The following is a 22,714-nucleotide window of genomic DNA, read 5'->3' on the forward strand; positions in this document are numbered from 1 at the left end:
AGGGGCAATTAATTGATTAATTAATGGGGATTAATCACAGACATCCAATTAATTAATTCATTGGGATCAATCACAGGCAACTGATTAATTAATTAATTAATCAATCTGGGCTGATGATGGGGGCCCAAATAATTAATTAATCAGGATTAATCACAGGGGGCCAATTAACAAATTAATTAATTGGGATTAATCGCAAGGGGTCAATTAATTAATTAATTAATTAATCAGGATTAATCACAGGCATCCAATGAAGTAATTAATTAATCAATGGGGGTTAATCACATGGGTCTAATTAATTAATTTGGGTTAATCACAATAATTAATCTGAGGATTAGTGACAGGGGTCCAATTAATTAATGAATAAACCAATCAGGACCGATCACAGATGTCCAATTAATCAATTAATGAGTGGTGATCTGCCCCAGGCGTCCAATTAATCCATTAATTAATTAACCAAAGCTTCCAAAGGGGATTAATTGCAGCTCTGAGGTTAATTACTGAACCGTGACTGCAGGTGTCCCGTTAATTAATTAATTAATTACCCCAGATGTCCCCGGGGATCGACTGCAGGTGTCCAACTAATTATTTAATTAATTAATTAACCGCGGCGCCTCCGGAGGATTAATCACCACAGTGGGGCAAATTAATTATTTACAGTTAATTAAATCAATTTAATTAGTTAATTAATTAATTGCCCTGATCAATTTAATCATCCTCCTTCCCCCCTCGATTAATTACTGTCACTTAAATTAAATTAATTAATCACAACCCTGGATTAATTCTTTCCCCCTCATTAATTTAATCCCTGATTAATTTACCCCGATTTAATTTAATTTAATTCTTTAATTAATTAATGCACTGAATTAATTAATCTCCATGGTCTCCATGGTCAATTAATGACGACTTTGGGGTCAATTAATTAATTAATTAGAAGCTCTGCAGAGGCCTTTTTATGGTGAATTAATTAATTACCCAAGAATAATTAATTAATTAATTAAATTAATTTAATTCGAACTCTGATTAATTAATTACCCCTAATTAAATAACTGAGGTCTCTGCATGGCCCCTGTTATTTGTCCCTAATCAATTAATGACACTGATTAATTAATTAATTGCGCTGGGCCATTTGTCCCATATCAAATAATTAAATCAATTAATTAATCGATTATTAATTAATCGATTATTATTAATTATTTTTTATTTTTATTATTTTTATTATTAATTAATTTTTATTATTTTTATTATTAATTTTCTATTTTTTTAATTAAAATTAAGTATTATTATTAATTAACAGGTTAATCGATAGATTAATTAATTGTGGTCTCCACGGTTAATTAGTTAGGGAATTAATTATTGGCCCCGAATTATTAAAGATGAATTAAGTAATCAATTAATTGATTGATTTCGGCGAGCGGGAGGAGCCACCAGGGGGCGCAATTTTGGGGCGAAAAAACGGGATTTTGGGGAAAAATTGGGATTTTTTGGGGGGGAAAAAAAGGGGATTTGGGGGAAAAATTGGGATTTTTGGGGGAGGAAAAAAAAGGGGATTTTGGGGGAAAATTGGGATTTTTTGGAATTGCCTCAGAAAATAGCGGGAAATTAAGGAATAGCCCCAAAAATGGCCGGAAACGACACAAGAGAACCCCAAAAAATGCCGGTTTTTGATAAAAGGAACCCCTGAAAATCCAGATTTGTTTTGCCAAAACCCCCCCCCCAAAGTTGGGGGAGCCTCAGACCCCAACCACGGATCCCAAAGGTCAACTGTGGACCCAAAACTCAACCCTTGACCCCAAAACTCAACCGTTGACCCCAAATCTCAACCGTTGACCCCAAATCTCAACCATTGACCCCAAATCTCGATCGTTGACCCCAAATCTCAACCGTTGACCCCAAATCTCGACCGTTGACCCCAAATCTCAACCCTTGACCCCAAATCTCAACCCTTGACGCCAAATCTCAACCATTGATCCCAAATCTCGACCGTTGACCCCAAATCTCAACCATTGACCCAAAACTCAAGCTTTGACCCCAAATCTCAATCGTTGACCCCAAAACTCAACCGTTGACCCCAAAACTCAACCGTTGACCCCAAATCTCAACCATTGACCCCAAATCTCAACCATTGACACCAAAATTCAACCGTTGACCCCAAATCTCAAGCGTTGACCCCAAATCTCAACCATTGACCCCAAATCTCAAATATTGACCCCAAATCTCAACCGTTGACCCCAAACCTCAACCCTTGACCCCAAATCTCAACCCTTGACCCCAAATTTCAACCGTTGACCCCAAATCTCAAGCGTTGACCCCAAATCTCAAGCGTTGACCCCAAATCTCGACCGTTGACCCCAAATCTCAATCATTGACCCCAAATCTCGACCGTTGACCCCAAATCTCAATCATTGACCACAAATCTCAACCATTGACCCAAATCTTGACCATTGACCCCAAATCTCAACCGTTGACCCCAAATCTCAACCATTGACCCCAAATCTCAACCATTGAGCCCAAATCTCGATCGTTGACCCCAACCGTGACCTTTTCAATAATTTGGGGTCACTCCCTGGTGGAGTCCGGGGGCGACCTCAAGGCCCCGGGGGAGTCCCTGCGGCTCCTCTGCCGCGCCTCCGGCTTCACCTTCGGTGACTACGGAATGTTCTGGGTGCGCCAGAGCCCCGGGAAGGGGCTGGAATACGTCGCCGATATCGACGATGATGGTGACACCTTCTACGCGCCGTCGGTGCGGGGCCGGTTCACCATCGCCAGGGACAACGGGCAGAGCTCGGTGACGCTGCAGATGAACAACCTCAGGGAGGAGGATTCCGCCACCTATTTCTGCGCCAAACGTGACAGTGCTGCTGGTGGTGATGTTTATGGTAACGACCCCCTTGGTGTCCCCAAACCCCAGACCCTCCCCCCAAACCTCCACCCTTCGCACCCAGCTCTCGGTCGTTGGTCCCGACCTTGGGCTGGTTTTGCCCCAAATCTCAACTCCTTGTCCCAAACCTCAACCATTGACCTGAATCGGAACCATTGACCCAAAATCTCAACCGCTGATGCCAAATCTCAACCGTTGACCCAAACTCTTGACCATTAACCCCAAACCTCAACCACTGACCTGAAACCTCAACTGCTGACCCCAAACCTTTACCATTAACCCCAAATCTCAACCGTTGTCTCAAACTGCAACCACTGACCAATCCCGTTGGCCCAAAAGGAACGTTGTCCAAGGCTTGGGGCAAAGGGTCAAGATCTGGGGCAAAGGGTCAAGATTTGGGGCAGAGGGCAGAGATTTGAGGTCAACGGGTGAGGTTTGGGGTCAAAGGTTGAGGTTTGGGGCAAAACCAGCCCAAGGTCGGGACCAACGACCGAGAGCTGGGTGCGAAGGGTGGAGGTTTGGGGGGAGGGTCTGGGGTTTGGGGACAGGTGGGGACCCCAACAAGGGCATCAATACCACCAACAGCATTCCAACCAGCACCAGCACGAAAATATTTGGCGCAGAAATAGGTGTTGGAATCCTCCTCCCTGAGGTTGTTCATCTGCAGCGTCACCGAGCTCTGCCCGTTGTCCCTGGCGATGGTGAACCGGCCCCGCACCGACGGCGCGTACCAGGTGCCACCAGCATTGTTGATCCCAGCAACGAATTCCAGCCCCTTCCCGGGGCTCTGGCGCATCCAGCCCATCCCGTAGTTGCTGAAGGTGAAGCCGGAGGCGCGGCAGAGGAGCCGCAGGGACTCCCCCGGGGCCTTGAGGTCACCCCCGGACTCCACCAGGGTCACGACCCCTCAGCTTCACCTTCAGCAGCTACTCCATGTACTGGGTGCGCCAGAGCCCCGGGAAGGGGCTGGAATACGTCGCCAGTATCAACAACACTGGTTCCAGCACCAACTACGCGCCGTCGGTGTGGGGCCGGTTCACCATCGCCAGGGACAACGGGCAGAGCTCGGTGACGCTGCAGATGAACAACCTCAGGGAGGATTCCGCCACCTATTTCTGCGCCAAAAGTGCTGGTGCTGGTGCTGCTGGTGCTGGTGCTGCTTATGGTATCAACGCCCTTGGCGGCGTCCCCAAATCTTGACCAATGACCCCAAATCTGAACCATTGACCCCAAATCTTGACCCTTGACCCCAAACTCCACCATTGACTCAAATCTCAACCACTGACCCCAAATCTTGACCAATGACCCAAATCTTGACCACTGACCCCAAGTCTCAGCTGTTGAACCCAAATCTCAACTGTTGGTCCCAACCCTCGAACATTGACCCCAAATCTCTGCCCTCGGCCCCAAATCTTGACTGTTTCCCAAAAACAAGTGCTGAGGTTTAGCAACAATGGTTGACACTGTGGGGAAGGGCCCAGATTTGGGGACATGAGGGGACCCAGGGCGGGAGGGCGGGACCACCAGTGTGACAATCACCAGCATCATCAGCAGCACCCCAATAACCACCGGGAGCACCAGAATAACCATCTCTGGAGCAGAAATAGGTGTTGGAATCCTCCTCCCTGAGGTTGTTCATCTGCAGCGTCACCGAGCTCTGCCCGTTGTCCCTGGCCATGGTGAACCGGCCCTGCACCGACGGCGCGTAGTAGGTGCTACCAACAGCATCGATCCCAGCAACGAATTCCAGACCCTTTCCAGGACTCTGGCGCACCCAGAACATGGAGTAGCTGCGGAAGGTGAAGCCCCAGGTCAAGACCCACCTGAGAGGGCCATGACCCTGGTGGAGTCCGGGGGTGACCTCAAGGCCCCGGGGGAGTCCCTGCGGCTCCTCTGCCACGGCTCCGGCTTCACCTTCGGCAGCAGCAGGATGCAGTGGGTGCGCCAGAGCCCCGGGAAGGGGCTGGAATGGGTCGCTGGGATCAGTGCTGGTGGTGGTGGCACCGACTACGCGCCGTCGGTGCAGGGCCGGTTCACCATCGCCAGGGACAACGGGCAGAGCTCGGTGACGCTGCAGATGAACAACCTCAGGGAGGAGGATTCCGCCACCTATTTCTGCACCAAAAGTGGTGATGATGGTGCTTATGGTGCAAATCGTATCGACGCCCTTGGCGGGGCCCCCACCTGTGCCCAAACCCCAGACCCTCCCCCCAAACCTCCACCCTTCCAACTCGGATCTCAACCACTGACCCCAGACCTCACCCATTGACCCAACCCATTGGCCCAAACCCAGCCCTGCCCAAGGCTTTTGGGAAACGGTCGAGATTTGGGGCAGAGGGCAGAGATTTGGGGTCAGTGGTTGAGATTTGGGGTCAATGGTTGAGATTTGGGGTCAATGGTTGAGATTTAGGTTCGTGGTCAAAATTTGAGTCAAATGTTGAGATTTGGGATCAACGGTTGAGCTTTGAGGGACCAAGTTGAGCTCAGGGGCACAAATCACTGGGATTTGGGGCAAAGAGTTGGGGTTTGGGGTCAATGGTTGAGATTTGGGGCAAAACCAGCCCAAGGTCGGGACCAACGACCGAGAGCTGGGTGTGAAGGGTGGAGGTTTGGGGGGAGGGTCTGGGGTTTGGGGACACCAAGGGGGTCGATACCATAAACATCACCACCACCAGCACCGTCACGTCTGGCGCAGAAATAGGTGGCGGAATCCTCCTCCCTGAGGTTGTTCATCTGCAGCGTCACCGAGCTCTGCCCGTTGTCCCTGGCCATGGTGAACCGGCCCCAAACCGACGGCGCGTAGTAGGTGCTACCAGCATTGTTGATCCCAGCAACGAATTCCAGCCCCTTCCCGGGGCTCTGGCGCACCCACTGCATCCCGTGGTTGCTGAAGGTAAAGCCGGAGGCGCGGCAGAGGAGCCGCAGGGACTCCCCCGGGGCCTTGAGGTCACCCCCTGACTCCACCAGGGTCACGGCTCTTCCAGTTGGGTCTTGACCCTCCGGCTCTCCCCAATATTCCCTTTTCTCCCCCCGCAGGGCTGAGGGCAGCCGTGACCCTGGTGGAGTCCGGGGGTGACCTCAAGGCCCCGGGGGAGTCCCTGCGGCTCCTCTGCCGCGCCTCTGGCTTCACCTTCAGCAGCTACTCCATGTACTGGGTGCGCCAGAGCCCCGGGAAGGGGCTGGAATGGGTCGCCAGTATCAGCAGCAGTGGTGGTGGCACCTACTACGCGCCGTCGGTGCAGGGCCGGTTCACCATGGCCAGGGACAACGGGCAGAGCTCGGTGACGCTGCAGATGAACAACCTCAGGGAGGAGGATTCCAACACCTATTTCTGCGCCAAACGTGCTGGTGCTGGTGCTTATGGTGGTGCTCAAGGTATCGATGCCCTTGGCGAGGTCCCCACATTTCCCCAGACCCTCCCCCCAAACCTCCACCCTCCACACCCAGCTCTCGGTCGTTGGTCCCGACCTTGGGCTGCTTTTGCCCCAAACCTCAACCTTTGGCTCCAAATCTCAACCGTTGACCCCAAATTTCAACAGTTGACCCAAATCTTGAGCATTGATCCCAAACCTTGACTGTTGGCCCCAAATCTCTGCCCTCTGCCCCAAATCTTGACCATTTGCCAAAAACCTTGGACAATGTTCAGTTTGGGTCAACAGGTTTGGTCAGTGGTTGGGGTTTGGGTCAACGGTTGAGATTTGGGGCCAAAGGTGAAGAACTGGGGCAAAACCAGCCCAAGGTCGGGACCAACAACCAAGAGCTGGGTGTGAAGGGTGGAGGTTTGGGGGGAGGGTCTGGGGTTTGGGGACAGGTGGGGACCCCAACAAGGGCGTCGATACCATCAATATGATAACCACCCCAACCAGCACCAGCACGAAAATATTTGGCGCAGAAATAGGTGTTGGAATCCTCCTCCCTGAGGTTGTTCATCTGCAGCGTCACCGAGCTCTGCCCGTCGTCCCTGGCGATGGTGAACCGGCCCTGCACCGACGGCGCGTAGTAGGTGCTACCAACAGCATCGATCCCAGCAACGAATTCCAGACCCTTTCCAGGACTCTGGCGCACCCAGAACATGGAGTAGCTGCGGAAGGTGAAGCCCCAGGTCAAGACCCACCTGAGAGGGCCATGACCCTGGTGGAGTCCGGGGGTGACCTCAAGGCCCCGGGGGAGTCCCTGCGGCTCCTCTGCCACGGCTCCGGCTTCACCTTCGGCAGCAGCAGGATGCAGTGGGTGCGCCAGAGCCCCGGGAAGGGGCTGGAATGGGTCGCTGGGATCAGTGCTGGTGGTGGTGGCACCGACTACGCGCCGTCGGTGAAGGGTCGGTTCACCATCACCAGGGACAACGGGCAGAGCTCGGTGACGCTGCAGATGAACAACCTCAGGGAGGAGGATTCCGCCACCTATTTCTGCACCAAAAGTGGTGATGATGGTGCTTATGGTGCAAATCGTATCGACGCCCTTGGCGGGGCCCCCACCTGTGCCCAAACCCCAGACCCTCCCCCCAAACCTCCACCCTTCCGACTCGGATCTCAACCATTGACCCCAGACCTCACCCATTGACCCAACCCATTGGCCCAAACCCAGCCCTGCCCAAGGCTTTTGGGAAACGGTCGAGATTTGGGGCCGAGGGCAGAGATTTGGGGTCAGTGGTTGAGATTTGGGGTCAATGGTTGAGATTTGGGGTCAGTGGTCAAAATTTGAGTCAACTGTTGAGATTTGGGATCAACGGTTGAACTTTGAGGGACCAAGTTGAGCTCAGGGGCACAAATCACTGGGATTTGGGGCAAAGAGTTGGGGTTTGGGGTCAATGGTTGAGATTTGGGGCAAAACCAGCCCAAGGTCGGGACCAACGACCGAGAGCTGGGTGTGAAGGGTGGAGGTTTGGGGGGAGGGTCTGGGGTTTGGGGACAGGTGGGGTCCCCACCAAGGGCGTCGATACCATGAGCAGAATCAGCATTTCCAGCATTAGCACGTCTGGCGCAGAAATAGGTGTTGGAATCCTCCTCCCTGAGGTTGTTCATCTGCAGCGTCACCGAGCTCTGCCCGTTGTCCCTGGTGATGGTGAACCAGCCCTGCTCCGACGGCGCGTACCAGGTGCCAGCACCATTGCTCCAGATCCCAGCAACGTATTCCAGCCCCTTCCCGGGGCTCTGGCGCACCCAGTTCATGGCGTAGCTGCCGAAGGTGAAGCCGGAGGCGCGGCAGAGGAGCCGCAGGGACTCCCCCGGGGCCTTCAGGTGCCCCCAAATCTCCACCAGGCTCCCGGCCCTGCCGGCTGGGTCTTGACCCCCTGACTCACCCCGATCTTCCCTTTTCTCCCCCCGCAGGGCTGCGGGCGGCCGTGACCCTGGTGGAGTCCGGGGGTGACCTCAAGGCCCCGGGGGAGTCCCTGCGGCTCCTCTGCCGTGCCTCCGGCTTCACCTTCGCCAACTACCACATGGTCTGGGTGCGCCAGAGCCCCGGGAAGGGGCTGGAATTCGTCGCAAGTATCGACAACACTGGTGGTTACACCGAGTACGCGCCGTCGGTGCGGGGCCGGTTCACCATCGCCAGGGACAACGGGCAGAGCTCGGTGACGCTGCAGATGAACGACCTCAGGGAGGAGGATTCCGCCACCTATTTCTGCGCCAAACGTTACAATGCTGGTGGTGCTGGTGATGCTAATGGTATCGACGCCCTTGGCGGGGTCCCCACCTGTCCCCAAACCCCAGACCCTCCCCCCAAACCTCCACCCTTCACACCCAGCTCTTGGTCATTGGTCCCGACCTTGGGCTGGTTTTGCCCCAATTCTCAATCTTTGGCCCCAAACCACAACTCTTTGACCCAAACCTCAACCGTTTACCCCTACACTCAACTGTTGATCCCAAATCTCAACCTCTGACCCAAATACAGACTGTCGGTCACAAATCTCTGTCGTTGACCACGAATTTTGACCCTTGACCCCAAATCGCAAACGTCGACTCAAAATTTCAACCGTTGATGCCAAATCTCTGCCCCCGGCCCCAAATTTTGACCCTTTCCCAAAGGGGTTGGTCAATGCTGGCTTTGGGCGAATGGGTTGGGTCAGTGGTTGAAGTTTGGGGTCAACAGTTGAGATTTGGGTCAACAGGGTGACCACCTGGCGATGGTGAACCGGCCCTTCACCGCCGGCGCGTAGTAGGTGCTACCACCACTGCTGAAGATCCCAGCGACCCATTCCAGCCCCTTCCCGGGGCTCTGGCGCACCCAGTTCATGTCGTAGTCCCCGAAGGTGAAGCCGGAGGCGCGGCAGAGGAGCCGCAGGGACTCCCCCGGGGCCTTGAGGTCACCCCCGGACTCCACCAGGGTCACGGCCGCCCGCAGCCCTGCGGGGGCAGAAAAGGGAATATTGGGGTGAGCCAGGGGGTCAAGACCCACCTTGGATGTCCGGGACCCTGGTGGAGATTTTGGGGCATCTCAAGGCCCCGGGGGAGTCCCTGCGGCTCCTCTGCTGCGCCTCCGGCTTCACCTTCGGGGACTACGGAATGGGCTGAATGCGCCAGAGCCCCGGGAAGGGGCTGGAATTCGTCACTGGGATCAGCAAAAGTGGTGGCACCAGCTACACGCCATCGGTGCGGGGCCGGTTCACCATCACCAGGGACAATGGGCAGAGCTCGGTGACGCTGCAGATGAACAACCTCAGGGAGGAGGATTCCGCCACCTATTTCTGCGCCAAACGTTTCGATGGTGGAAAAGGTGATTCTGCTGATGTTATCAACCCCCTTGACCCAAAGCATTGGCCCAAACCCAGCCCTGCCCAAAGCTTTTGGGAAAGGGTCAAGATTTGGGGCAGAGAGCAGAGATTTGGGGTCAACGGTTGAGATTTGGGGCCAACAGCTGAGATTTGGGTCACCGGCTGAGACTTGGAGTCAATGGCCAATATTTGGGTCATTGGTAAAGGTTTGGGGTCAATGCTTGAGATTTGGGGTCAGTGGTCAAGATTTGGGTCAACAGTTGAGATTTGGGTCAAAGACCAAGAGCTGGGTGCAAAGAGTTGGGGTTTGGGGTCAACGGTTGAGAATTGAGGAAACACCAGCCCAAGGTCGGGACCAACGACCGAGAGCTGGGTGCGAAGGGTGGAGGTTTGGGGGGAGGGTCTGGGGTCTGGGGACATGAGGGGACCCCGCCAAGGGCGTCGATACCATAAACACCATAAACACCACCAACAACACCTCTGGCGCAGAAATAGGTGGCGGAATCCTCCTCCCTGAGGTTGTTCATCTGCAGCGTCACCGAACTCTGCCCGTTGTCCCTGGCCATGGTGAACCGGCCCCAAACCGATGGCGCGTAGCCGGTTCTACCACCAGCATCGATCCCAGCGACCCATTCCAGCCCCTTCCCGGGGCTCTGGCGCACCCACTCCATGTCGTAGTCCCCGAAGGTGAAGCCGGAGCCGCGGCAGAGGAGCCGCAGGGACTCCCCCGGGGCCTTGAGGTCACCCCCGGACTCCACCAGGGTCACGGCCGCCCGCAGCCCTGGGGGGAAGAAAAGGGAAGATCGGGATGAGCCGGGGAGTCAAGACCCAGCTGAGAGGACTGTGACCCTGGTGGAGATTTTGGGGCACCTGAAGGCCCCGGGGGAGTCCCTGCGGCTCCTCTGCCGCGCCTCCGGCTTCACCTTCGGCAGCTACGACATGAACTGGGTGCGCCAGAGCCCCGGGAAGGGGCTGGAATACGTCGCAAGTATCGACAGCACTGGTTCCAGCACCAACTACGCGCCGTCGGTGCGGGGCCGGTTCACCATCACCAGGGACAACGGGCAGAGCTCGGTGACGCTGCAGATGAACAACCTCAGGGAGGAGGATTCCGCCACCTATTTCTGCGCCAAACGTGACACTGCCTCTGGTGCTGGTGCTGTTTCTGCTATCGACGCCCTTGGTGGGGCCCCCACATGTCCCCAAACCAGACCATTGAGGTCAGTGACCAAGAGTTTGGGTCAGTGGTTGATGTTTGGGGCCAAAGGTTGAGATCTGGGGCAAAACCAGCCCAAGGTCGGGACCAACGACCGAGAGCTGGGTGCGAAGGGTGGAGGTTTGGGGGGAGGCTCTGGGGACATGAGGGGACCCCACCAAAGACGTCGATATCATCACCCATAACAGCATTGCCATCAGCACTTCTGGCGCAGAAATAGGTGGCGGAATCCTCCTCCCTGAGGTTGTTCATCTGCAGCGTCACCGAGCTCTGCCCGTTGTCCCTGGTGATGGTGAACCGCCCTGCACCGACGGAGCGTAGCCGGTGCCACCACTTTTGCTGATCCCAGCGACGAATTCCAGCCCCTTCCCGGGGCTCTGGCGCACCCAGTACATGGAGTAGCTGCCGAAGGTGAAGCCGGAGGCGCGGCAGAGGAGCCGCAGGGACTCCCCCGGGGCCTTGAGGTCACCCTCAAATCTCCACCAGGGTCCCGGACATCCAAGGTGGATCTTGACCCCCTGACTCACCCCAACATTCCCTTTTCCCCCCCCGCAGGGCTGCGGGCGGCCGTGACCCTGGTGGAGTCCGGGGGTGACCTCAAGGCCCCGGGGGAGTCCCTGCGGCTCCTCTGCCGCGCCTCCGGCTTCACCTTCGCGGACTACACCATGTACTGGGTGCGCCAGAGCCCCGGGAAGGGGCTGGAATGGGTCGCCAGTATCAGCAACACTGGTGGCAGCACCTGGTACGCGCCGTCGGTGCAGGGCCGGTTCACCATCGCCAGGGACAACGGGCAGAGCTCGGTGACGCTGCAGATGAACAACCTCAGGGAGGAGGATTCCAACACCTATTTCTGCGCCAAACGTTACAATGCTGCTGGTGCTGGTGATGCTAATGGTATCGACGCCCTTGGCGGGGTCCCCACCTGTCCCCAAACCCCAGACCCTCCCCCCAAACCTCCACCCTTCACACCCAGCTCTCGGTCGTTGGTCCCGACCTTCGACTGGTTTTGCCCCAATTCTCAATCTTTGGCCCCAAACCCCAACTCTTTGACCCAAACCTCAACCGTTTACCCCAACACTCAACTGTTGATCCCAAATCTCAACCTCTGACCCAAATACAGACCGTCGGTCACAAATCTCTGTCGTTGACCACAAATTTTGACTTTTGACCCCAAATCGCAAACGTCGACTCAAAATTTCAACCGTTGATGCCAAATCTCTGCCCCCGGCCCCAAATTTTGACCCTTTCCCAAAGGGGTTGGTCAATGCTGGCTTTGGGCGAATGGGTTGGGTCAGTGGTTGAATTTTGGGGTCAACAGTTGAGATTTGGGTCAACAGGGTGACCACCTGGCGATGGTGAACCGGCCCTTCACCGACGGCGCATAGTAGGTGCTACCACCACTGCTGTAGATCCCAGCAACCCATTCCAGCCCCTTCCCGGGGCTCTGGCGCACCCAGTACATGGAGTAGCTGGCGAAGGTGAAGCCGGAGGCGCGGCAGAGGAGCCGCAGGGACTCCCCCGGGGCCTTGAGGTCACCCCCGGACTCCACCAGGGTCACGGCCGCCCGCAGCCCTGCGGGGGCAGGAAAGGGAATATTGGGGTGAGCCGGGGGGTCAAGACCCACCTTGGATGTCCGGGACCCTGGTGGAGATTTTGGGGCATCTCAAGGCCCCAGGGGAGTCCCTGCGGCTCCTCTGCCGCGCCTCCGGCTTCACCTTCGGCAGCTACGGAATGGGCTGGATGCGCCAGAGCCCCGGGAAGGGGCTGGAATTCGTCGCTGGGATCAGCAAAAGTGGTGGCACCGGCTACGCGCCGTCGGTGCGGGGCCGGTTCACCATGGCCAGGGACAACGGGCAGAGCTCGGTGACGCTGCAGATGAACAACCTCAGGGAGGAGGATTCCGCCACCTATTTCTGTGCCAAAAGTGCTGTTGGCGGTTCAAATAATGGTGATGCTATCGACCCCCTTGGCGGGGTCCCTTCATGTCCCCAAACCCAAGACCCTCCCCCAAACCTCCACCCTTTCGACCCGTACCAGAACCATTGACCCAAATCTCAACTGTTGACCCCAATCCTCAACCATTGACCCCAAACCTCAACCGTTGACCCAAAGCATTGGCCCAAACCCAGCCCTGCCCAAGGCTTTTGGGAAACGGTCAAGATTTCAGGCAGAGGGCAGAGATTTGGGGTCAATGGCTGAAATTTGGGGTCAAAGGTTGAAAATTGGGGCAAAACCAGCCCAAGGTCGGGACCAACGACCAAGAGGGTGTGAAGGGTGGAGGTTTGGGGGGAGGGTCTGGGGTTTGCGGACCCCGCCAAAGGGGTCGATACCATGACCCAAACCACCAGCACCAGCACCTTTGGCGCAGAAATAGGTGGCGGAATCCTCCTCCCTGAGGTTGTTCATCTGCAGCGTCATCGTGGCCTGGTCGTTGTCCCTGGCGATGGTGAACCGGTCCCGCACCGACGGCGCGTAGAAGGTGCCTCCACCATTGCCGTTGAACCCACCGACCCACTCCAGCCCCTTCCCGGGGCTCTGGCGCATCCAGTCCATTCCGTAGTTGCTGAAGGTGAAGCCGGAGCCGCGGCAGAGGAGCCGCAGGGACTCCCCCGGGGCCTTGAGGTCACCCCCGGACTTGACGAGGCTCACGGCCCTCCGGCTTCACCTTCGCAGCTACTCCATGAACTGGGTGCGCCAGAGCCCCGGGAAGGGGCTGGAATACGTCGCCAGTATCAGCAGCACTGGTTCCAGCACCAACTACGCGCCGGCAGTGAAGGGCCGGTTCACCATGGCCAGGGACAACGGGCAGAGCTCGGTGACGCTGCAGATGAACAACCTCAGGGAGGAGGATTCCAACACCTATTTCTGCGCCAAAAGTGGTGATGATGGTGCTGGTTGGGGTGATCATGCTGGTTGCACTGACCCCCTTGGCGGGGTCCCCAATTATCATGAAACCCCAGACCGTCCCCCCAAACCTCCCCTCTTTGGACCCAAACACAACCATTGACCCAAATCTCAACCGTTGCCCCCGAGACATCGACTGTCGACCAAATCGTGATCGTTGAAACAAATCTCAACCATTGACCCCAAACCTCAACCATTGACCCCAATTCTCAGGCACTGACCCCAAACCTCAACCATCGACCCAACCCATTGGCCCAAACCCAGCCCTGCCCAAGGCTTTTGGGAAAGCGTCGAGATTTGGGGCAGAGGGCAGAGATTTGGGTCAGTCGTTGAGATTTGGGGTCAATGGTTGACATTTAGGTTCAATGCTTGAGATTTGGGGTCCGTGGTCAAAATTTGAGTCAACTGTTGAGATTTGGGATCAACGGTTGAGCTTTGAGGGACCAAGTTGAGCTCAGGGGCACAAATCACTGGGATTTGGGGCAAAGAGTTGGGGTTTGGGGTCAACGGTTGAGATTTGGGGCAAAACCAGCCCAAGGTCGGGACCAACGACTGAGAGCTGGGTGTGAAGGGTGGAGGTCTGGGGGAGGGTCTGGGCTTTGGGACACCAAGGGGGTCGATACCATAAACATCACCACCACCAGCACCGTCACGTTTGGCGCAGAAATAGGTGTTGGAATCCTCCTCCCTGAGGTTGTTCATCTGCAGCGTCACCGAGCTCTGCCCGTTGTCCCTGGCGATGGTGAACCGGCCCTTCACCGACGGCGCGTAGTAGGTGCCACCAGCATTGTTGATCCCAGCAACAAATTCCAGTCCCTTCCCGGGGCTCTGGCGCACCCACTGCATCCCGTGGTTGCTGAAGGTGAAGCCGGAGCCGCGGTAGAGGAGCTGCAGGGACTCCCCCGGGGCCTTGAGGTCACCCCTGGACTTGACGAGACTCATGGCCCTCCCAGGTGGGTCTTGACCCCCCGGCTCACCCCAACATTCCCTTTTCCCCCCCCGCAGGGCTGTGGGCGGCCGTGACCCTGGTGGAGTCCGGGGGTGACCTCAAGGCCCCGGGGGAGTCCCTGCGGCTCCTCTGCCGCGCCTCCGGCTTCACCTTCAGCAGCTACGGAATGGGTTGGATGCGCCAGAGCCCCGGGAAGGGGCTGGAATGGGTCGCTGGGATCAACAATGCTGGTGGCACCGGCTACGCGCCGTCGGTGCAGGGCCGGTTCACCATCGCCAGGGACAACGGGCAGAGCTCGGTGACGCTGCAGATGAACAACCTCAGGGAGGAGGATTCCAACACCTATTTCTGCGGCAAGAGTTATGATGCTGATGAAGCTTGTGCTGATGATATCGACGCCCTTTGTCCCCACCTGTCCCCAAACCCCAGACCCTCCCCCAAACCTCCACCCTTCGCACCCAGCTCTCGGTCGTTGGTCCCGACCTCGGGCTTCTTTTGCCCCAAACCTCAACCTTTGGCCCCAAATCTCAACCGTTGACCCCAAATTTCCGTAGTTGACCCAAATCTTGAGCATTGACCCCAAACCTTGACTGTTGGCCCCAAATCCCTTCCCTCTGCCCCAAATCTTGACCATTTGCCAAAAGCCTCGGGCAATGTTCAGTTTGGGCCGACGGGTTTGGTCAGTGGTTGGGGTTTGATTCAACGGTTTGGGGGGAGGTTCTGGGCTTTGGGGACCCCACCAAGGGGGTCGATACCATAAACACCATAACCATGAGCACGAGCACTTCTGGCGCAGAAATAGGTGGCGGAATCCTCCTCCCTGAGGTTGTTCATCTGCAGCGTCACCGAGCTCTGCCCGTTGTCCCTGGCCATGGTGAACCAGCCCCGCACCGATGGCGCATAGTAGGTCCAACCTTCCTTGCGGATGCTTGCGACCCACTCCAGCCCCTTCCCGGGGCTCTGGCGCACCCAGAACATGGGTAGTCGGCGAGGGTGAAGCCGGAGGCGCGGCAGAGGAGCCGCAGGGACTCCCCCGGGGCCTTGAAACTCAACCGTTGACCCCAAATCTCAACTGTTGACCCAAATCTCGACCATTGACCCCAAATCTCAACCATTGACCCCAAACCTCAACCATTGACCCCAAACCTCAACCATTGACCCCAGTTCTCAACCGTTGACCCCAAATCTCTACCACTGACCCCAAATCTCAACCGTTGACCCCAAACCTCAACCATTGACCCCAAATCTCAACTGTTGACCCCAAATCTCAACCATGGACCCCAAATCTCCACCGTTGACCCCAAATCTCAGCCATTGACCCCAAACCTCACCATTGACCCCAAACCTCAACTGTTGACCCCAAATCTCAACAGTTGACCCCAAACCTCAGCCGTTGACCCCAAACCTCAACCATTGACCCCAAATCTCAACCGTTGACCCCAAATCTCAACCTTGGACCCCAAACCTCAAACATTGACCCCAAATCTCAACCGTTGACCCAGTTCTCAGCCGTTGACCCCAAATCTCAACCTTGGACCCAAACCTCAAACATTGACCCCAAATCTCAACCGTTGACCCCAGTTCTCAGCCGTTGACCCCAAATCTCAAGCACTGACCCCAAATCTCAGCCGTTGACCCCAAATCTCAACCATTGACCCCAAATCTCAACCATCGACCCCAAATCTCCACTGTTGACCCCAAACCTCAACCGTTGACCCCAAACCTCAACCGTTGACCCAAGACTCAACCATGGACCCCAGTTGTCAAGCATTGACCCCAAATCTCAGCCCTTGACCCAACCCATTGGCCCAAACCCAGCACTGCCAAGGCTTTTGGGAAAGGGTCGAGATTTGGGGCAGAGGGCAGAGATTTGGGGTCAGTGGTTGAAATTTGGGGTGAATGGTGGAGATTTGGGGTCACTGGTTGAGATTTGGGGTCAATGGTCGAGATTTGAGGTCAGTGGTTGACATTTGGGTCAGTGGTCGAGATTTGGGGTCAGTGGTTGAAATTTGGGGTGAATGGTTGAGATTTGGGGTCAACGATCGACACTTGAGGGCCAAAGTCGAGCTCAGGGGCCAAAATGTTCCAGATTTGGGGCCAAGAGTCGGGATTTGGGACCAGAGGTCGGGATTTGGGGCAAAGGTCAGGAAATTGGGGTCGAACCAGCTCAAGGTCGGGACCGAAGACCCAAATCGGCTCCTTCACAAAATCTCAACCTGCCACTTTATTTTTTGCCCGAAATCTCGACTTTCGGCCCTGAAAGCCCCGAGGGGGAGGGGGAGGGGCCCCGAAAGCAGCAGCTGCCCCGAAAACCCCGAGAGCGAAACAGTTCTGGGCCAAAAAAAGGCGTTTTTGGGGCTCTCGGGTGCTTTTGGGGAAGTCCCAAAAGGGGCGGGGTCGGCCCCGGAAAGGGGGCGGGGCCTGGCCCAGAAAATGGGGGAAAAGGGGCCGATTTGGGTCATTTGACCCCATTTGGGGACTTTTCATCCCGAGGAGCTTCTTCCTTTTTAATTTAATTTAATTTTATTTTATTTTAATCGGGGTTTATTAATTTAATTGCTTTGTGTTGAAGTTTATTTATTTATGGTTGTATTTTATTTTATTTTATTTTATTTTATTTTATTTTATTTTATTTTATTTTATTTTAATTTAATTTAATTTAATTTAATTTAATTTAATTTAATTTATTTTATTTATATAGAATTATACGGAATTATATTTTATTTGTTTAATTTATATTGAATTTTATCTGTTATGATTTATTAGTTAGTTTTATTTATTTTTAATTTTATTTATTCAAAGTCCTATTTTATTTATTTTATGTATATTGAATTTTATTTATTTATAGATGCGTTTTAATTTATTTTATTTTATTTCTATTGAATTTTGTGGATTTATATTTTATTTTATTTGCTGTGTTTATATGGAATTTTTTTTATTTACGGTTTTATTTTATTTTGTGTATTTATTTTGAATTTTATGGATTTATATTTTAAAAATTGTTTTATTGAAATTGAATTTTATTTATTTATATTTTATTCATTTTATTTATATTGAATTTTATTTATTTATACTCATATTTAATTTTATTAATTTTAGTTATTTGAGTTGTATGAATTTATATTTTATTTCATTGGTTTTATTGATATTGAATTGTTTTTAATTATGAATTTTAATTATGTTACTGCTTATATTTTCAATTAAGCATTCATTATTAATTTTTTTATTATGATTTTTAATCCTTATTTTTAATTGAGATTTTAAATTAATATTTTAAATTGGTTTTAATTATGAATTTTACTCATTGATTACATTTTAAATTAATTATTTATTATTAATTTATTTTTTATTTCAATTTTCAATCCTTACTTTTAATTGAGATTTTTTTAATTACTGTTTTAAATTACTTTAATGATGAATTTTAATTATATTACTTATATTTTAAATTAATAATTTATTATTAATGCATTTTTATTATTATTTATAATAATTTTTAATTGAGATTTTTAATTACTATTTCAAATTATTTTAAATTATGAATTTTAATTTTATTATTTATTAAATTTTAAATTATTTATTATTAATAATTTATTATTATTACGATTTTTAATCCTTATTGTTGAGATTTAAAATTATTTTTAATTGTGAATATTACTCATATTATTGATTACATTTTAAATTAATTATTAATTAATTATGAAATAAATTTATTACTATTATTTTTTTATTTCATTTTTTTAATCCTGAGATTTTTTTAATGATTATTTTAAATTCTCTTTTATTTTCATTAATTTCTCGTTTTCCGACTTTTAATTTAATTTCGGATTTTACTTCCAATTAAATGAATTTTAATCCGATTTCACTTAAATTTATCAATTCAATTAATTTTTAATTTACTCGGATTTTTCTTCCAATTAATTGATTTCGCTTCAATTTATTAATTCCAATTAATTTTTCTCTCATTAATTCCTCGACCTCGACAACCTGGGACAGTTTTTTATTTTAATTTTCGATTTTAATTTTTAATTTTAATTTTTAATTTTAATTTTAATTTTAATTTTAATTTTAATTTTAATTTTAATTTTAATTTTTAATTTTAATTTTAATTTTAATTTTAATTTTAATTTTAATTTTAAATTTTAAATTTAATTTTAATTTTTAATCAAACGATTTTTAATTTTAATTTTTTATATTATTTTTAATTTTAAATAATTTTAATTTTAATTTTTTAATCCGATTTTTAATTTTAATTTTTAATTTCTTATTTTGATCAGATTTTTAATTTCAGGTTTTAATTGAATAACAGTTTTATTCGCCATTTATTCATTATTTTTATTTCCTTTTATTCTATTTTATTTTATTATTCTTATTTCCCATAATTTTTAGTTCTGTTTAAAAATATAATTTTAAAAATATTAAAAACATATTTAAAATATAAAAATATTTAAAAATAAAATATATTTAAAATATATTTAAAAATATATCTAAAATATATTTAAAATATATTTAAAAATATATCTCAAATATATTTAAAAATATATTTAAAATATATTTAAAAATATATTTAAAATATATTTAAAAATATATTTAAAATATATTTTTTATTTTAATTAAATTTCTGCCTCTCTATTCTCGATTTTTAACACCTTTAAAGAGGTTTTTATTTAATGTTTTTATCAATATTTACAATTTTTTTGATGTTTAACATTTTGATTAATTCCGTTAATTATTTTATTTTATTTATTTTATTAATTTTTATTTCTGTTGGTTTTTTCCGGGTTTATTTCAATAAAAATTAATTCAATTTCCCCTTTATTTCTCTGATTTCATTTATGTATTTATTTATTTTATTATATTACTTATTTTATATTAATTTTTACTTTATTTATGCTTTATTTATCATATTATTTATTTTATATTATTAATTATTTCATAAATTGTATTTTATATTTATTAAATTATTTATTTTATTATTTATTATTTTATTTATTTTATATTGCTTTTTACTTTATATTTTATTTGTCATATTATTTATTATATATTATTTATTATGTTATTAATTGCATTTTATTTATTAAATTATTTATTTTATATTATTTATTATTTCAATAATTGTATTTTATTTATTAAATTATTTATTTGTATTATTTATTATTTTATTTATTTTATATTACTTTTTACTTTATTTATACTTTATTTCTTATATTATTTATTTTATATTATTTATTATTTTATTAATTGTATTTTATTTATTAAATTATTTATTTTTATGATTTATTATTTTATTTATTTTATATTACTCATATCTTTATTTATATTTTATTTCTTATTTATTTTATTAATTATTATTTTATTAATTATATTTTATTTCTTATTTTATTTATTTTACATTATTTATTATTTTATTAATTGTATTGTTATTTTATTATTTATTTTATATTATTTATTATTTTATTATTTGTGTTTTATTTATTATATTATTTTTAGTATTTATTATTTTATTTATTTTATATTAATACTTTATATTTTATTTCTTATTTATTTTATTAATAATATTTTATTTCTTTTATTATTTATTTTACATTATTTATTATTTTATTAATTGTATTTTATTTCTTAAATTATTTATTTTTATTATTTATAATTTTATTTATTTTATATCACTACGTTATTTATATTTTATTTCTTGTATAATTATTATATTAATATATTTTATATTATTATATTTATATATATTAATAATATATATTATATTTTAAACTACTTCTTTTATATTTTACATTATTTTTTATTTTATTTATTCCATTTTCTTTCTTATATTATTATATTTATGATATTATTTATTTTATACTATTTATTATTTTATTCATTATATTTTATTTATTACATTATTTATTTTTTATTACTTATTATTTCTTATATTATTTCTTTTATTATTTCTTATATTATTTAATACTTCACCTATTTTATATTATTTATCATTTATTTTATATTATTTATGATTTTATTTATTCCATTTCCTTCCTTATTTTATTATATTGTCCTATTTATTCTTTTATTATATTTCTTTTTATTTAATTTGTAAATTAATAAAGAAATAAGAAACAATTCTATTGATCGTATTTATATAAATTTTTACTTAATTTATAAATAAATAATAAAGAAACAATTTTATTTACAGTATTTATGTTGATCAATTTTAATTTAATTTATAAAGAAATTAAAAATTATTCTATTTACGGTATTTATATCGATAAATTTTTATTTAATTTAGAAATAAATTAATAAAGAAATAATAAATAAATTACAAACAATTTTATTTGTGGGATTTGTATCTTTAAAATAATAATAAATATATTTTTAAAATATATTTATTAAAATAATTTTATAATTTTAATAAATATATTTATTAAAATAATAACAATAAAAATTAAATTTAAAACAATTCTATTTATGGTATTTATATAAATACATTTTTATTTCATTTATAAAGAAATTAATAAAGAAATAATAAATAAATTAAAAACAATTTTATTTGTGGTATTTATGTCTTTAAATTTTTATTTAATTTATAAATGAATTAATAAATTAATTAAGAAATAAATTAATACCAGTTCCATTTATATTTATCTAAATACATTTTTATTTAATCCGTAAATAAATTAATAAAGAAATAAATTAAAAATGATTCTATTCCTGGTGTTTATATTTTTGAATTTTTATTTAATTTATAAATTAATTAATAAATTAATTAATAAATAAATTAAAAACAATTCTCTTTATTGTGTCCATATAAATATATTTTTATTTCATTTGTAAATAAATTAATAAAGAAATGAAATAAATTAAAAATGATTCTATTTCTGGGATTTATATCGACAAATTTTTATTTAATTTATAAATTAATAAAGAAATAAAAAATAAGTTAAAACCAATTCTATTTATGGAATTTATATAAATACATTTTTATTTAATTTATAAAGAAATTAATAAAGAAATAATAAATAAATTAAAACCGATTTTATTTGTGGTATTTATATCTTTAAATTTTTATTTAGTTTATAAATGAATTAATAAATTAATTAAGAAATAAATTAAGAACAATTCTATTTATTGTGTCTATATCTATAAATTTTTATTTAATTTATAAATAAATTAATAAAGAAATAAAAAAATAAAACCAATTTTATTTCGGGTATTTATACCTTTAAATTTTTATTTAATTTATAAATAAATCGATAAATTAATAAAAAAATAAATTAAACCCAGTTCTATTAATATTTATATAATTTAGAAATTTTTATTTCATTTTTATTTAATTTAGAAATAAATTAATAAAGAAATAATAAATAAATTAAAACCAATTTTATTTATTTATAGCGTTAAATTTTTATTTAATTTATAAATGAATTAATAAATTAATTAAGAAATAAATCAAAACCAATTCTCTTTATTGTGTCCATATAAATACATTTTTATTTCATTTATAAATAAATTAATAAAGAAATAAATTAAAAACATTTCCATTTGTGGTATTTATCTCTTTAAATTTTTATTTCATTTATAAATAAATTAACAAACGAATAAAGAAATAAATTACAAATAATTCCATTTATTGTATTTACACCTTAAATTTTTATTTCATTTATAAATAAATTAATAAATGAATAAAGAAATAAAACAATTCCATTTATTGTGTTTACACCTTTAAATTTTTATTTAATTTATAAATGAATTAATAAATTAATAAAGAAATAAAACCAATTCCATTTATTGTGTTTACACCTTTAATTTTTATTTCATTTATAAATAAATTAATAAAGAAATAAATTAAAAACAAGGTTTATTGTATTTACACCTTTAAATTTTTATTTCATTTATAAATAAATTAATAAATGAATAAAGAAATAAAACCAATTCCATTTATTGTTTTTATATCTTTAATTTTTTATTTAATTCGTAAATAAATTCATAAGGAATAAAGAAATGATTCAAAGACACGACCCCACCCCCACCCCGAGACCCCCCAAAATCCCCCAAATCCCCCCAAAATCA

At 45.0% G+C, this 22,714-nt stretch overlaps 1 protein-coding gene and 9 gene segments (V, D, J or C); 6 read left to right on the forward strand and 4 right to left on the reverse strand.

Annotated features, from left to right (window-relative positions):
• The first annotated feature begins 1,618 nt into the window (after window positions 1-1,618).
• LOC135408334 (Ig heavy chain V region T601-like) lies at window positions 1,619-3,037 on the forward strand. The segment is given in 2 exon segments: window positions 1,619-1,657; window positions 2,507-3,037. Coding segments are annotated over 2 exon segments (570 nt in total).
• Window positions 3,038-4,709: 1,672 nt separating this feature from the next.
• LOC135408335 (immunoglobulin heavy variable 3-23-like) lies at window positions 4,710-5,147 on the forward strand. The segment is given in 1 exon segment: window positions 4,710-5,147. A coding segment is annotated over 1 exon segment (435 nt).
• Window positions 5,148-7,000: 1,853 nt separating this feature from the next.
• On the forward strand, window positions 7,001-7,438 carry LOC135408336 (immunoglobulin heavy variable 3-23-like). The segment is given in 1 exon segment: window positions 7,001-7,438. A coding segment is annotated over 1 exon segment (435 nt).
• A 2,424-nt stretch (window positions 7,439-9,862) lies between these two features.
• Window positions 9,863-10,375, reverse strand: LOC135408337 (Ig heavy chain V region 914-like; the record flags this gene model as incomplete). The annotated part of the segment is given in 1 exon segment: window positions 9,863-10,375. A coding segment is annotated over 1 exon segment (513 nt), but the record flags the coding sequence as incomplete, so codon positions are not given.
• A 16-nt stretch (window positions 10,376-10,391) lies between these two features.
• Window positions 10,392-10,862, forward strand: LOC135408338 (immunoglobulin heavy variable 3-48-like; the record flags this gene model as incomplete). The annotated part of the segment is given in 1 exon segment: window positions 10,392-10,862. A coding segment is annotated over 1 exon segment (471 nt), but the record flags the coding sequence as incomplete, so codon positions are not given.
• A 106-nt stretch (window positions 10,863-10,968) lies between these two features.
• Window positions 10,969-12,382, reverse strand: LOC135408343 (Ig heavy chain V region 914-like; the record flags this gene model as incomplete). The annotated part of the segment is given in 2 exon segments: window positions 10,969-11,089; window positions 12,153-12,382. Coding segments are annotated over 2 exon segments (351 nt in total), but the record flags the coding sequence as incomplete, so codon positions are not given.
• On the forward strand, window positions 11,356-11,915 carry LOC135408344 (immunoglobulin alpha-2 heavy chain-like). Its single transcript, XM_064643541.1, has one exon. The coding sequence runs from the start codon at window positions 11,472-11,474 to the stop codon at window positions 11,913-11,915; it is 444 nt and encodes a 147-aa protein (XP_064499611.1). The 5' UTR covers window positions 11,356-11,471.
• Window positions 12,383-13,014: 632 nt separating the features above from the next.
• On the reverse strand, window positions 13,015-13,467 carry LOC135408339 (immunoglobulin heavy variable 3-23-like; the record flags this gene model as incomplete). The annotated part of the segment is given in 1 exon segment: window positions 13,015-13,467. A coding segment is annotated over 1 exon segment (453 nt), but the record flags the coding sequence as incomplete, so codon positions are not given.
• Window positions 13,468-14,052: 585 nt separating this feature from the next.
• Window positions 14,053-14,652, reverse strand: LOC135408341 (Ig heavy chain V region T601-like). The segment is given in 1 exon segment: window positions 14,053-14,652. A coding segment is annotated over 1 exon segment (600 nt).
• A 57-nt stretch (window positions 14,653-14,709) lies between these two features.
• On the forward strand, window positions 14,710-15,197 carry LOC135408342 (immunoglobulin heavy variable 3-20-like). The segment is given in 1 exon segment: window positions 14,710-15,197. A coding segment is annotated over 1 exon segment (372 nt).
• The last annotated feature ends 7,517 nt before the right edge of the window (window positions 15,198-22,714 follow it).

This window comes from Pseudopipra pipra, unplaced genomic scaffold (assembly GCF_036250125.1).
Source record: "Pseudopipra pipra isolate bDixPip1 unplaced genomic scaffold, bDixPip1.hap1 HAP1_SCAFFOLD_339, whole genome shotgun sequence".
NCBI classification, from domain to species: domain Eukaryota; kingdom Metazoa; phylum Chordata; class Aves; order Passeriformes; family Pipridae; genus Pseudopipra; species Pseudopipra pipra.

Bases quoted from the DNA above. Each gene is read 5' to 3' on its own strand.
- LOC135408344 (XM_064643541.1), top strand. From the start codon at position 11,472: ATGTACTGGGTGCGCCAGAGCCCCGGGAAGGGGCTGGAATGGGTCGCC.